The 15562-nt window shown below is 26.4% G+C and overlaps 1 protein-coding gene across 1 annotated transcript; it reads right to left on the bottom strand.

Annotated features, from left to right (window-relative positions):
* Window positions 1–14006: 14006 nt before the first annotated feature.
* On the bottom strand, window positions 14007–15172 carry LOC114408684 (protein MIZU-KUSSEI 1-like). The gene has a single exon (XM_028371813.1). It carries the CDS (start codon window positions 14921–14923, stop codon window positions 14225–14227), a length of 699 nt encoding a protein of 232 aa, XP_028227614.1. The 5' UTR covers window positions 14924–15172; the 3' UTR covers window positions 14007–14224.
* Window positions 15173–15562: the final 390 nt, after the last annotated feature.

Here is a 15562-nt window from a genome sequence, read left to right on the forward strand (position 1 = left end):
GTTTTTGTTTTGAATTTGATGTCTATTATCTTCTGGCTGGCACACTCTCATCCTCCTTTGTCTTCCTTCCTTTCTTTGACCATTTTGTCCTCTTTGAAATTTCCTCTCCACCTCCATTTTACATTACTTTATTACTTTCACCTATTGCTTTTGCTTCCAGACATCACCTATAATCAATAGTATAATAGTATGGCTCCAAGCTTTGCTATTCTTGTGTAATATTATTCTAGTTATTAATTATTCTGACATCTTCTCCTTACTAATTTGGCACCTTGTAATTCATAACAGTTAGCCTGTATTTAGGTTTCCTCATGTTGGAATAAGAAACATATTATTCGCTTCACACGTATGTAGTACAAATAAACAATCCAAATTTAGAGTGACTATACGATTGGAACAGACACCTAGCTCCCTCCCTACCATCCTAATCAACAGCTGTATAGAGGAGACAGTAATAATAGAGTTATTATTATCATTCCTAACTAAACTTATACACTTTAGTTTTCTTTTCTTTTTTCCTTCTACCATTTCCGTACATACACAAAAAAATAGTATGTACATTTGTTTCCCACTATACAGTTTTTTTTCTAAAGAACTATATATGGTTATTGTTGTTATTACAGTAAAAAACGAGAGGAAAGAATGGAAAAGAAAGGAAAAATAGCAAAATCATCTCTCCTTAGTTTGGTTAATTACTTAATAATTAATATGAGGAGAGGAACATGATAAAAAAAGAAAATGAAAATTCACATGTTTAGCTTTCTTTATAAAATGAGAGAGAAATGTCTTATTTGTTTAAATGAGTAAATGCTCTTATTCTTTTCTTTCTTTTCATTTTTTTCTTTAAATCAAACATGTCATTATTTTTTCATTACAGTATTTTTTTCCTTCTTCCTTTTGCTTATACACCCTAAAAATAGGATATACATATTCGTCATTTCCCCATTATAATATATGGTGGGTTTGTATAGAGAAGAGGGTAGGCACATTAAGCTAGAAATAAAAGTGGGTATGAATTGAATTATAGAATTATTCTCGTACTGAATATGTAGCTGGATATAATAATAATATTGTTATTAGGGGCGCAAGTGGTTAATTTAATTGGTCTTTTGTTGGGTGCGTTTAAAACATGACATGACAAGAAAAGTCGAGGTGTTTAACACACAATAAACGTTTTTTAAAAAATGTTAATATATAGTAGAATACAAAGATTACTAAAAAGAGAGCAATTGGGGTCGAAAGCCTTTTTGACTACTTTTCTTTGCCGGACATAAAGATACAGCTGTAATGTAAAAGTGAAACTCATTCTTCTCTCCTCTCTCAACTCAATTATATCCATAAGCAATCAATTATCAGAGCCAAAGAAAAAGAGCTCAAGTAAGTGCTGTGAAGCAATCAGTTATAGTTATGAGACCCCATATATAAAAGCAAAATCTTCCTTATGATATTTGAACCAAAACCATATAATAAAATAAACAGCTTCAGAGGTGACTTCAACGTCCTCCACGTAGGAAGGCCCCACTCCAGCCTGTTAGAATCTCACGTGAATCAAATTGAATCCCTTTGACTTTTTTCTCCAAAGGCCCCACATTTTCTCCTAGAGCGTGACTTTACACACCAACTTCAATGAATCTACCCGTAACCAATTCCCACGTACATGTTTCGTTAAGCACCTATTCATATTTCTAGATAGTAGTAACATTTTTCTTAGATACCTTTAGTTTTAGTTTTAATCGAAATTCAAGTCCTTTTATTACTAGTATTGAAATTTGATTTTGTTTTGTTTCGTTTTGTGTAAAAGTGATTCTCTACTATTTTAAGTATAAAACTTTCTATTCAAATAAAAAAATTATAAAACTTTATGAATTGTTAATTTGATATTTAATAATTAACGAAATTGTAAATATGACAGTTTAATATATGTAAGCATATGTCACTATATTGACACTGATGTGATACTCTCTTGCGTAATGATAAAAAAAAAACATGTGATACTCTCTTGCATTGTTACATAAGATTCTTTCTTAAATATTAAATGTAATGTTAATCTATTACTCAATCAAAATAATATCATACTATTATGTTCATATTTTTTAAACATGTTATCTCTGAAAGAAATAAATAATAAAGAGATCAAAATCGTGCAAAAAAAAAAAAATAGAACTAAAATCAAATTTCAATCATAATAAAGATATGAGATATACAATTAAATCTTACTTTTAATACTTTTGGTACTTATTGGATTATAGATAATTTTATTGAACTCAGATGATTTAATAAATTGTTTAATATTATAAAATATATTTATAAATGCATATAATGTTATTAGGATTTTTTTAACAACATAGTATGTATTCGTTGGAAGAAAAACATATAATAATTAAGCAAATTTAACTAATGTTCTTTAAATGTATGCTAATAAGTTAAATTAAAAAAATAAATATATTTTATAATGATTATGTAATTACTAACCACAGTTAGCTACAAAGTTTATATTAAAAAAACATGTACCCATGAAGGTATTTTAAAATTTTATTTATTTAAAACAATGCTAAATTTTAAATATTTTTATTCATTCTTATCTTACCAATAAAACGGAAAATCAATATATTTAAATTTTAAATAGTGTTTGAATTTTTTAAAATTTTCTTTATTAAAAAAGTTATTTTTAAAAATGATTTAAATTTTTTTTAGCTCAGCTTTTATTAAAAGAAAGAAGCTGGACATAAAACAAATTAAACAATACATTAATTTATTTTTGTTTTAACTCTTCAATTTAAAGTTCGATGGAGAGGTGAATAAAATCTAACAAAAATTTATTTTTGTAATAAATCAAACTCATATAATATTTAAAATTATTCAACTTTAACTTTAAAACATCAATTATTTATGCTCAATTACTTAAGTACACTACCTTAACATGATCAATACAAAAATTTATCTAATAATAATTTTGTATTACAAAAAGTTGTGAAGTGTGTTTAACGTTCATCTCTTTAAAAAAACAAAGAATTCTTTCAAAACTGTTACCTTTCGATGTTTCACAGTCATTAGATTCTTTTTAATTTTTAACTTTAAAATATATTATAATTTCAATAATGTGTCATTTCATAATTATTATATCCAATAATGATATCTTATGCATCTAACACAATCCCTTGCCACTAATTAATAATTTTTGTCAAATTAGATTATTTGTTTAAGTAATGAAGTATTAAGAATATACAGTTTCATGGCCAATTGTTTTCAAAATTTAAAGAGAAAATGATAGGCTTTTTACATTTTTTTTATTATTGGAAAAATTTATATCAAATTCAGTAACTATACCCTATGGTTTTTAAATGTATTATCATATGACTTTTAATAACTTATTTAATTTATCAACCTTAAGTGCTCTAAGGAATGAATGAGTTTTGTTAATAAATGTTGCGAGAGTACTAACTTATTTGGATGAATAAAAAAATGGAAGAAATTTGAGTAAAAAACGCACGAGCTTAAAATAGAGTTGATAAATGTTAACTATTATTATTATTTTATTATTAAGAAACTAAAAAATTACAAAAAAAATATTGAGATATACAAAATTTTATTATTCATAACTTTTTTTATAATAAATATTTTATATTTTAATTTTTTAACTAATATTCTAGTGTAGATGGTCTAGTTAGGAAAGCCAATAAAGTTGGTGTTGGAGGAAGGAATGACGAAATAGTAGCCACCCACGCAGTATAAATAAATAATAATAAATGGGTTTTAGAGTGGAGTATCCTAAAGAAGGGAAGCACTCTTCTGTTTCCTCTCATTCTTATTTCCACCTCAGTTACATTGCCATTAGAACCAAACCAAATGGAGCACCGCACTGCACAATAACAATAATCTATTGCGATAATAAAAAAGGTTTTGTTTGATTTAAGAAGAAAAGCCAAAAAAAAAAAGCAAGATTTTTATGTTATCTTGTGGAAGAGAAAATAAAGAAAAGGAAACTTTTTATCTATAACAAAAATCTACATAACAAATATTTTTTTATGTAACAAATTTAGGCAAGTTAGATTTAGAGAATTCATCATGATCACAACAAACTCAAGACTTAAAAAGTAGTTACAAAAGTATTTATAAATTATCCACCAATAATAAAATTTTCATAAATCAAATTCATATTCTTTTGAAATACAAGTATATTTATCGGTACATAATTATTTATAAAGAAGAAGAAAAGCATGAGAAAAAATAAAATAATGTAAATAATTGTCTTTAGTTAAAAAATTAAAAAAAATATTTTTATTAAAATATGTAAAATTATTCTATTCATAATTTTATTATATTCTCGTATGATTTTCACAAAAATATTTTTTTCTTTGGTTCTTTAACAAATCGTCTAAGGATACTAGTTAATAATATTAAAAATAACATCAATTTGATTTTTATGCAGTAAAAAGTCTTCTTTTCATACTTTTTGCTCAAATATAAGGGAACCAAAATTATGATAGCATCCATAAAATTTTCTTTCCTCATGCTGTTAGTTAAACTAAAATAGCAAGGAAAACAATATTTGGGAGTATTTTTTATTCAACCACTCCCCAAATTATTCACTGCTCTATTTCTGTTTCCCATATACTATCAAGTTAACCATGCTAAGTCTCTTAAAAGTGAGTGATGGAATTATAATAAATTGTAATTATCTTAAAATATAGTATTTCTTGAAGATAAATAAATAAGTATACGTTAATAAATCATTCAAATATTGGACGGTATCAATCTATTTAGGAAATACAAAGTAAAAAAAAATGAAATACAATACTACATTTTATCCATCAAATTGAAATGTAGGAGGCGTTTGTTAGATTATAATAACAAAAACGGATGGGATTGTAGCATGATAATTAAGGTGTTGTACAAATACGAAACAAAAGTAGAATTAGATATAAAATTAAATTATTGATGATTAGAGAGAGAGAAAAACAAAGGAGAGAAACGTTAGACATTCGAATCTCTTTTATCAAAATTTCAACTTGATTTGTCAGTAAACAAAAACGTTGAGAGACGGTTGCAAAGTGGGGCCTGAAATTAGAGCATGATTTAAATTCATTTGTTTGTTTGCCGCTAAAATTGGACCCCACTCCCTTACGCGTGTGCTAACTGCTTCTGCTCCTTTGTCTTATTCTTGCCTAGATTGTTTGGTAACATTTCATTATTATAAGTTCTCTCAATCTTATTTTCATTTTTTCAACCATATAGCATAAATCAGATTATAACTAATTTAAATTGCAAGATTTATCTAGACTTTTAAAATCAATAAATTTGCTATGCTGTGTTATAATAGGTTTCCTAATGATTACTGGTATTAAATTTAAAACAAAAGCACTTGATATCTTAAAAATATATAATTGTTTTATATAATCCATTGATAATTAAAAAATAATAAAACTTCTGATAATAAAAGAAAATATCATTATTTAGTATTTAAAATAGTACATTGGATTTGTCTATATACTCATTTTATGCATGGATCGATTTTTCCTACCCAACAACTCCAACGGGAACAATTTCGCGGTTGGATAATTTATGGTAAAATTAATTGACTCAACATCTTTTACAGAAATGGTGAGCTAATTTTGTCAGTTTTCAGAAGACTTTTGAAAGAATCTATTTATTTATTCTTTATAATTAATTTGTTTCTAAACACTTTATATGTAAGTACATATTAAAAAATTGTGTTTCTTTGTATTATTTTGTTGGAAAAGAGTATTTAGGCATCTTAAACTTTTTTTTTTTTTCAAATAGACATTTTAAGCTTTAGTTTAATCCCAATTGATCCCTAAACTCTATCTCTTTTGTAAATAGATATCATGAACTTTAATTTTGTTTCAATGGATCATTAAACTTTACCTATTACATTTAGACACCTTATTTCAATTTCATCCCAATTAATTCTTAAAAATGACCCCTTTTATAAACAAAATCTTATATTAAATTGGTGTTAAATTACTAACAAAAGAATCTCAATTGTTTATTTATTTAATCTCAACTGTTTTTTATAAATCACTTTTATTATATTTTAAATATGAAAAAATTAGTTGTAACAAAAACAATGAATGATTAACATTTAAGATAAGAAAATTGAAAAAAAATATTAGTAAAAAGATAAATTTTAAAGATTAATTGAAATGCAATTAAAGCTTAAGGTGTCTATTTGAAGAAAAAAATATAAATTAAGGATTAATTAAGACAAAGTTAAAATTAAAGGTGTCTATTTAAACAAAAAATAAAGTTTAAGGAGACTTAATACTTCTTTCCCTATTCTTTTTATTAATATGATTTGTTTTCTTTTTGTAGAGTTGTTGTGAGGTATTGGGAACATTAGACGATTATGTATAAAATAACATTAAAATTAAAGTAATTTTGACTTTGGGCAAAAAAAAAAAAAAAGATGGATTTGTGGATCAACCAAAGTGCTCAATAGTGGAAAATAAAAAGACCCTTTGAACTACATCTCTTGTTTTTTCTATACATGATTTAACTACTTATCGTCTTAGGGTTCAGTGTTAGGTTTATGTACTTCTAACGGCATTGATGGGGTAGCGATATTCTAGGAACGATTTTTCGTAACTGATGTAACGTCTGTCTTCAGATTTCCAAGCGTGCATTGTGGGTTGTTACTCCTAAGTTAAGTTACGTAATATATATATATAATTAAAGTGGAAAGATAATTTTTATATTCCCTTTGGTTCTAAGACATAGTTTAAAGATAAAAAAAGAGAAGAATAATAAGGTTAAAGACATTTTTTTACCTTCTTTTGTCAATATCTGCACATGCTGTCACGGATATAATGGTACTATCAAACAGACCTTAGTAATTTAAACTAATATGGACCAAGATAATCGGAACAAGTGCAGGCCCAAAATATCGGAATTCGGAAACATTAACTATGGGCTATTTTATTGCTTAAAGTTTCACTGCAGGAAGTTACTATTTACAGCCTCCATTTTTCCTAAGTACACCTCAATCCTCCATTATACCCTTTTTCCTTAGAGTAAATCCCTGGGTACCCGTTTTCCTTTCAAGAAATGTCTTTTTAGAATACAATATAAATATATTCTGAAAATATATCTTATTTTGAAAAGGCATTTATAGTAATAATAAATTAAGATCGTTGATGTTATAAATTCTTATCTTGCACTCTCATGTTTGTTAGTCCTATTAATATTTTTTAAATCATATCTAAAATTTTTAGAACTATATATCATAATTCCAAAAATACATTTTTGGAATAGGTATATCTTACTTTGAAAAGACATTTCTAGTAATAATAACTTAAGATCGTTGATGTTATAAATTCTTATCTTGCACTCTCATGTTTGTTAGTCCTATTAATATTTTTTAAATCATATCTAAAATTTTATTTTTATTCTACTTATATTATTTTTTAAACCCTAATTTTGAACCCATTTTTATTATATAAATTTTAATTATCCTTTAGAAACTCTTCTATGAGTTGTGCATCATCTTTGGTATAGTACTTGAATGTGGACTTAATTATGCATCCTGCATCAATGCTTTCCACCAATTCAAACTTATGACACTTTCTCCAATGTGTCAACAATACATTACCTTCGTCTACTGTATATTTGTAACGTTGTTTTCTTCATCACCACATCTACCTTTTGACTGATCATTCACATATCCTATTTCAATTCAATGTTTCATAAATGTTAGATATACAAAATGAATTATAAAAAAGATACCAAGAAAAAATCATATTTTTTAAAAAAATGCTTCATAAAATTTAATTTTAATATATTAGTTATTAGAAAAAAATTTACACCATGAATCAAATATATATATATATATATATATATATATATATATTAGAAATCATTTAAATGTAATTCTTAAAATAATTATTATCAAAGTTAATCACTTTTAGGTATATAGCAATTTACTATTGGGGGCAGTATAAAAAGTATACATATTGTCAATATGTATTCTCATTAAAATCTTATTTAATTTAAAAGGATGTTGAAAAAAACATAAGAAACATATTATAAATTAAATTTTAAAGTTAAACTTAATTTACCATCAGAAAGAACAAGCTTCTTAATGAATCTCGACATTTCGTCTTTAAAGATTTTAACACTTTTGACAAAGTTTGGTATAGTTTTTGGCATAATATTGACAAATCATATTTGTTTCTATACCATGAGGTGAAGATGTGGTTCAAAATTAGGATTTAGAGACCAATAAAAATAGAATAGAATAAGATTTTATATAGAGTTTAAAAAACTCTAATAATAACATGCAAATAAGACTAAAAAATATGACGTAAGATAAATATTTACAACTTCAACTATTTTAAATTTATTAATACCAAAATGTCTTTTCAGAATAACATATATCTATTTTGAAAATATATTTTCAAAACTATGATATGTAGTTATGAAAATATGTTTCTGGAATATATACATGATATTTCCAAAAGATACTTCCAAGAAAGGAAAATGGGTTTTGAGGGGTGTTCTCCTTTAAGTAAAAAGGATATAATGGATAGATGTAAAAAGGGAGATTTGGGTGTACTTAACAAAATTTTTAGATGTAAATAGTATGTTCCGTAATGTAAACGGGGATTTATCCTTCTAGCCCATTCTATAACCAGGCGAATAAAAATAAAGCCTATTTCCTTTTCCTCCGATTCCTGCAAATTCTGAACATAGGTTCACTGTTCGTTTGGCGAAATAGAAATTGTTTCTGCTCCATCTTATCTCCAGCATTATGGTAGAAGATTTTGATTATTTTTCCTCTCAAACTTCTTTTCCTCGTTTTTATCTCAGTTGAAATTTAAATGCAACATAATCTTATTCCTGTTTATGAAATAGGACATCGAGGGAATGAAAAGAAAAATAAACGAAATGTTATCGGTCTGATGTTTAAATAATTGCCATTATTTTTAATATTTTTGTTGGAGTACCACATATCCCCTTATATCCTCTATTCTCTATTTTAATGAAAATTTTCTTTATATATATATATATTGATTTTGATTTTTCTTGTTATGATGGACTTTAGTGGTTTTTTTTTTCAAACTACACCTTCTTTCTCTTATCCTTTTTCAAATTACACATATTTTTAGAAAATTTCTCAATATACATCATTTCCATGTTACATTGGAAATCTCAACCACGTTTTTTTTAAAAATTAATTTGTATGTTTAAATTTTTATTTTAAATTAAATTATTAAAATAATAAAAATATTATATTATATAAATATATTTCTAATTGATTTAAAAAATACTTTTTTATTAAAATAATTTTTTAATAAGAAAATAATATTATCAAATATAATTACTTATCTTATATTATTTAACTTATATAAGACATTTTGTAGGTGAACATTTTTTGATTTGATTTTTGTCTAATAATATATTTGCTTTAGTAAAAAGATTAAAATTTTCAATATTATTAAAATAATATTTTTTATTAAAAAAATTAATTTTTTTAATATTATTAAAATAATATTTTGTTATTAAAAATTAACGGAAAAATAGAAAAAAAATATGAAATTTACTAGCAACATGACCTTAATAGAAACAATTATCCCAACATGTCTTCATTTTAAATTTTTCCTTATTTAGATGTAATTGTTTAAATATTTTATTTATAATATTCTTCTATAAATAAATTGTTAAACAAAAAGTATTATCATTTTAAAAAAAATATAATGACATAAAAAAACAAATTATATTTAGTAACATAATAATATTAAAAGTTTTAATTTTTTTACTAAAGCAAATATATTATTAGACAAAATTTAGATTTAATAAAATGTTCACCTACAAAATGTTTTATATAAATTAAATAATACAAGATAAGTAATTATATTTAATAATATTATTTTCTTATTAAAACAATTATTTTAATGAAAAGTATTTTTGAAATTAATTAAAAATATATTTATATAATATAATATTTGTATTATTTTAATAATTTAAATAAAAATAAAAATTTAAACATACAAATTAATTTATAAAAAAAGTCGGGGTGACCAAATCCGACTTTCCAATGCAGCATGAAAATGATGTATATTGAAAAAATTTCTAAAATATGTTTAGTTTGAAAAAAGATAGGAGAGACAAGATGTAGTTTGGAAAAAAAAAACCAACTTTAGTTCTACATAAGTATGAAATTGGATATTTAAATCTTTGTTGGATTAATTTGTGGAAAATATTTTGAACACTAACATGATAATGTTTTAGGTCTCATATAGGTGACTAATTTGATAATAAAAAATATTTAGTAGACTAATGTAGTAACTAGTGAATCTCATGTATTGGTGGAGGAATAAATTGAGAGATTTTTCTTCAAAATTATAAAACATAAAATTTCTTTAAATGAAAATGAAATCAAGAAAAAGTGCTATAAATAAATTATTTGACATTATTATTTCTTTTCAATATATTCTTTATTACTATTATGTGAAAAAATATATTCTTTATTATTGGATATAATCATATAAAATCTATTAAATAGAAAGACTAATTCCTTTTTTTCAATAGTATTTTATTTTTTTTTATCACTAAAACATTAAACATTGGTGTGAAGTACTAATAAGTTTTATCTATGATTAATTTTTGTTGAAGTATTTGAGTCATTATCTTTAATGAGATCTCTCATATAAGTAATATCCGATACAATAATATTCTTGTTTATTGACATCTAAATTAAATATTTGATTATTTTACATCTATATTCCAACTCTTTTAGTAAATATATTTTTGTAAAATAAACCATTAATGCAGCAAAAGCTTATATAATGAATATTTTTTAAATGTATGTAATACCTTAAAAGATAAATAATATGAAATAGAGAATATTTTTCATAAAAAGAGTCATTATTTCATCGTCATCCTCCCATTTTTCGAGGAAAAGAATATATAAGAATGTGAGATTGATGGAAGGAAAATATTTCCCTCACATTTCCGTGGCTTTCATAAATTTTTAAATCTCCAGATAACAATAACTTGTATTAGGACTGGTGCTACGCATGGAAACGTTAATTATTCACATTATATAAAGTCTCTCTTTTTTTTCTTCAAAAAATTATTTAAATGTAGATAAATTCAAAGAATAAATAAAGGACATTTATATGAAACTTAAAACAAAACAGAAATATACTTCAAATCCCTAAAAATAATTCCATCATTATTGTCCCATTTTTTAGAAAATAAAAACAAATTAAAATTAAGAGTACGAAAGTGTTGGAAGTAAACAATTTGGGTAAGCTTTCATAAATTTTAAAATTTCCAAATAATAATAATTATCCACTTGGTATGATTTTCCCCTCTATATCAGCCTTAATCCCTATTACTCCTCATCGAAACAAACTCTGGGTCTCTTTTGTCTACACTCTACACCGCGTGCTTGCTGGATTGAGAGTACACATCAAATACCTCATACCTACCTTTGTCCCCATGAATAATGACTATTGTTTAGTTGTAAGATAATGACATCATGTTATATACATAATTAATTCTCACACAAAATTCTTTTTGATATTTCCGAACAACTTTGAAAAACACGTCACTAAGATCGGCTTAATAATAGAAAATTTCGATAATTTGTACCAAATGTTATGTTTAAATCTCTAAAATCAGCCTAATCATAGAAGATTTAAATAATTTATACGAATTTTTATGTTCAAACTTGATGTAATCAATTAAAAAACACATGAGATAGTGACTTTAAATGTGAACCTATATTTTCATGTAAAGCACTCCAAGTCTCTTACTAATAATCCCAGGGTACAATTTGTTGAACTAATTAAAAAATATGAATGCAAGAAAAATATAAGATTCCACTTAAGTTTTTGCTGATTATAAAAGAGAGAAAAAAAACTTTGGTTTAGCTTTAATTTTTTGTTTTTTCTTGATTCTTTATCATCCTTTTTTATTTCAATTTAATATTTTTGTTAAGTTATTAAATTTAATGGTGGCAGAATAGCAGGTGAACATCACAATTGACAGAAAATGTCACATTTTTATGATAGAAATAGTTACAATTAACAAAAACATCAAACTAAAACAAAATATATCAAAAAAATAAAATAAAATAAAAGATAAAGTTAAAAGAATAAAGGACGACTTTATCTTAGAAAAACAAGTTTCACTTTGTTTTTAACATTCTAAAGTTCAGATTAATGTAATAAATAAATCGAAAGCATTTTTATTTAAAATTTGATAATACTCTTTCAAGTAAGGTTAGAGGTCTTTATTTATATATTTTTTTGTCCTCTAAGTAAGCGGGGGAAAAAGACAGGACGCTGCTGACAAATATTTAAGTTAGCGATGATCAGTCATGACCTACAAATCTTATAAAATCTATATTTAGCAAAGAAAAATATTTTTTAACTCAAATTTAAGATAAAAAATTATTATTTAATTTTGAAATGTAATAGTAGTTATTTGAGAAATGTAATGTATTATTAACAATCAAAGCGTAAAAACCTTAGAAGAAACCGTCGCAATATTGAAAACAGAAGAAAATTTACAACCACAGAAATAAACAAATAGATATCAGTGATAATTTGTAAAAAAAATAAATTAATAAATATTATAATATATATATATATATATATATATATATATATATATATATATATATATATATACACACACACACACACACACTAAAGTGATTTAATTTTTATTAATTGAATAAAAAAATTGGTGCAGCTCCTCTTAGATTCTTTGAAACTACTTAATTAAACTACTGCAAGAATTCCTTATTTATTAGAGCACTTCTATTTATTACGAGACAAATTGCAAAAATTTAATTATAATTAAAAAGTAAAATGCATTCACTTATATTTTTTCTTCAGAGGAAAGATAAAACAACAACAAGGAAATCAAATTCTCAAGAAGGAAATATGTTCAAAAATTGTCTTAAAAGTGTTCAAACATAATTGCACGTCTTTTTTTTTTTTTTTTTAACTATTATACCACAGGTTGTTTTTATCAGCAATGAAAACGATGTATTCATTAACAAGGCATCAGAAATGCCAAAGCAATCACAATATCTTCTACTAGTAGCTAGTGATACTACTCGATATGAAATTAAGAAACATTATAGCTGACAAAGTTTTGCTTACTGTTTTGTGTCGATTAAGAATGAAATACAGAGAAAATAAATAAAAATGATAGAAATAAAGTAGAAATGTAATTTATTATTCTGTAAAAAATGCATTTTTTAATATAATATTTATTTAAAAAATTATTATTATTTTAAAAAATTATATTATGAAAACCATAAAAAAATAAACACAAAAAAATGTTTCCTGTTTGATCCTACGAAAATAACTTCTCTCTTTTCTGTTTTTTCTCTTAAAGAAATGGGAGAAATTAATATTTCTATTACATTTTTTTCGTTAATTAGTATTTTATTTCACTATATTTCTACCCAAACGGTCAAGTGATACGAGTATTAACGTATACCTATAATTGAAATTTGACACTACAAGCAGGAACATTTCTACGTGATCCAAGATAAAGAAAAATTGCACATCTTGTAGCTTGGTATTCGTGAATCGATTTTCTACGAAGATGTTACGTAAAAAGCGACCTTTAAATGTTATATTAACTCATTTACATTAGTCTTCAGTCCCGGCCCAGCTAAATATATTATTGTTTCCGGTACAAATTCTTTTCGCCACCGAAATCCTTTCAAGCTTTGACTAAACTATACTAATGGACAAACAGCGAGAGAGAGAGTAGAAAGACAATTAGACAAGAAACAAATAAAATAACTTATCTCAAACAAGTGATTAAGTGGTACAGTTTATCGTTTATAGTTTTAGCCCGTAGCTTAAGTTGGATAATTCCTTTTCAAAAGAATTGACCCAAGGAAAAAGTTTCTATGATTTCTGGGGAGGGAACCCAAAAAAACTAGGCGGCTTCAGGATCAGTGGACAATCATGAAAAAAAGAGAGAGAAGAAAATATAAAGTATAAACAAAGAATAGAAGAGCTGATGGATCTTACAAATTAAACAGCAACCAACAAGAACAATTGAAAAGAGATTAGAAAACAGTGAAATTAAACACACAACAGAAGAAACAATTAACATATGAGATGGACTATTCATTGAATGGCAGTTTTGAGCTTACATGCATGGTTAGAATAATAATGATACAATGTAAGCTAGGAAGAGGTAGATACAAGATATGATTATGATTATTCTAGTGAGGTCTAACAAAGAAGATACTCAACTCAGGGCCTTGAGCAGTAGAATCAGGATTAATCATATAAAAGGCTTCGGAATCCTTGGAGCCAACGACCCTCTCAAACCTGGCCCTCATGTAGGTCATTTCCCCATCGCAATCCTTATGATCCGATGAGGTGGGGAGCACCCCCGCTCCCATGGAAACCCCTCTCAAATGCTGCATGACGTGAAGCTCATCGTCGCTCATTTGCTTCCTCCTTATGGAGTAGCCAACTTTCCTCCCATTGCAATACACAGCCCACACGTACTCCTCCAGAAGCTTCTTCTTGTTGCTCTTGGTCTCGCTCTCCAGCGCAATCCTCACTATGTCCGACGCCATCTCCTTGTTCAAGGCGCTCGCCAGCATCGGCAACTCTATCAGAAATACCGGCATTTGACGAGTGTCCTCCTGTATCGCCAAACTCACCCTCCCCTTCCGGTAACCGAAGATTGTCCCGGTCGTCGCACTGTCCTTCAGCATCTTTCGTGGTCTTCCCAGCAGTGCCACCATTTTGCATCCCGAACTCAACATAGGAAACAGCTTCAACATTTTCAAAAGCCCTCCTCCGCTCGACAATTTATTACTACGCTTGTTTTCCCCTGTCGTGTGACGGAGTAGCGACGCCAAAGCCGGGTTTTCCATCGAGTAACCCGGGCTTGAATGCACCGATGGCATTATATCATGTTAAGGGTGTCACTAAATGGTGGAGTTTAGAACTGTTACGGCTCAGAGTGAATGGATCATAGATATTATAGAGAAGAAGGGATTCTGATGACTAACTATTGGGTCTACCAAAGCTAATAAGGTGTTAAATAGGGTTAGGACTTAGGAAGTTAGTTGGTCACTAAATTTGGTTGTCATGGGAATCTTTATAGTGGCAAGTGAGGGGGTTACTTTCAATTTGCTTCAGTGAGGGAAAAAAAAACCGAGATTAAAGGTTGATGTGACCAAGTTTGTGAATGTGATAAGATAAGGGCAGGCTGGACCACGGGGTGTGGGGTTAATGGGAAGAAAAAAACTGAAATTAATTTTATAAACAAAGAAAGGCGAAGAGAATAGAGAAAAGGGTTGTGGTAATGTTGGACTGGCATGTGCCTCTCTGATCATTACTTAGAGTATCAACGTCAATTGCTTTTTTGCTTTCTCAAACCTTCACTAATAATTATTGAGATGAAACCCGTCCTTCCCCTAACATTTCTGCTGTGTGTACATGAAAAAATGCTTTTGCTTCTTAGTGACTCTCTCTTTCCTTCTTCTCTTTATTTAGTTGCTCTTCTTCTTCTTTTTTTTTTTAATGTGTCAGACCATAGGTCA

This window comes from Glycine soja, chromosome 4, assembly GCF_004193775.1.
Source record: "Glycine soja cultivar W05 chromosome 4, ASM419377v2, whole genome shotgun sequence".
Lineage (NCBI taxonomy): Eukaryota > Viridiplantae > Streptophyta > Magnoliopsida > Fabales > Fabaceae > Glycine > Glycine soja.

Bases quoted from the DNA above. Each gene is read 5' to 3' on its own strand.
- LOC114408684 (XM_028371813.1), bottom strand. From the start codon at position 14,923: ATGCCATCGGTGCATTCAAGCCCGGGTTACTCGATGGAAAACCCGGCT.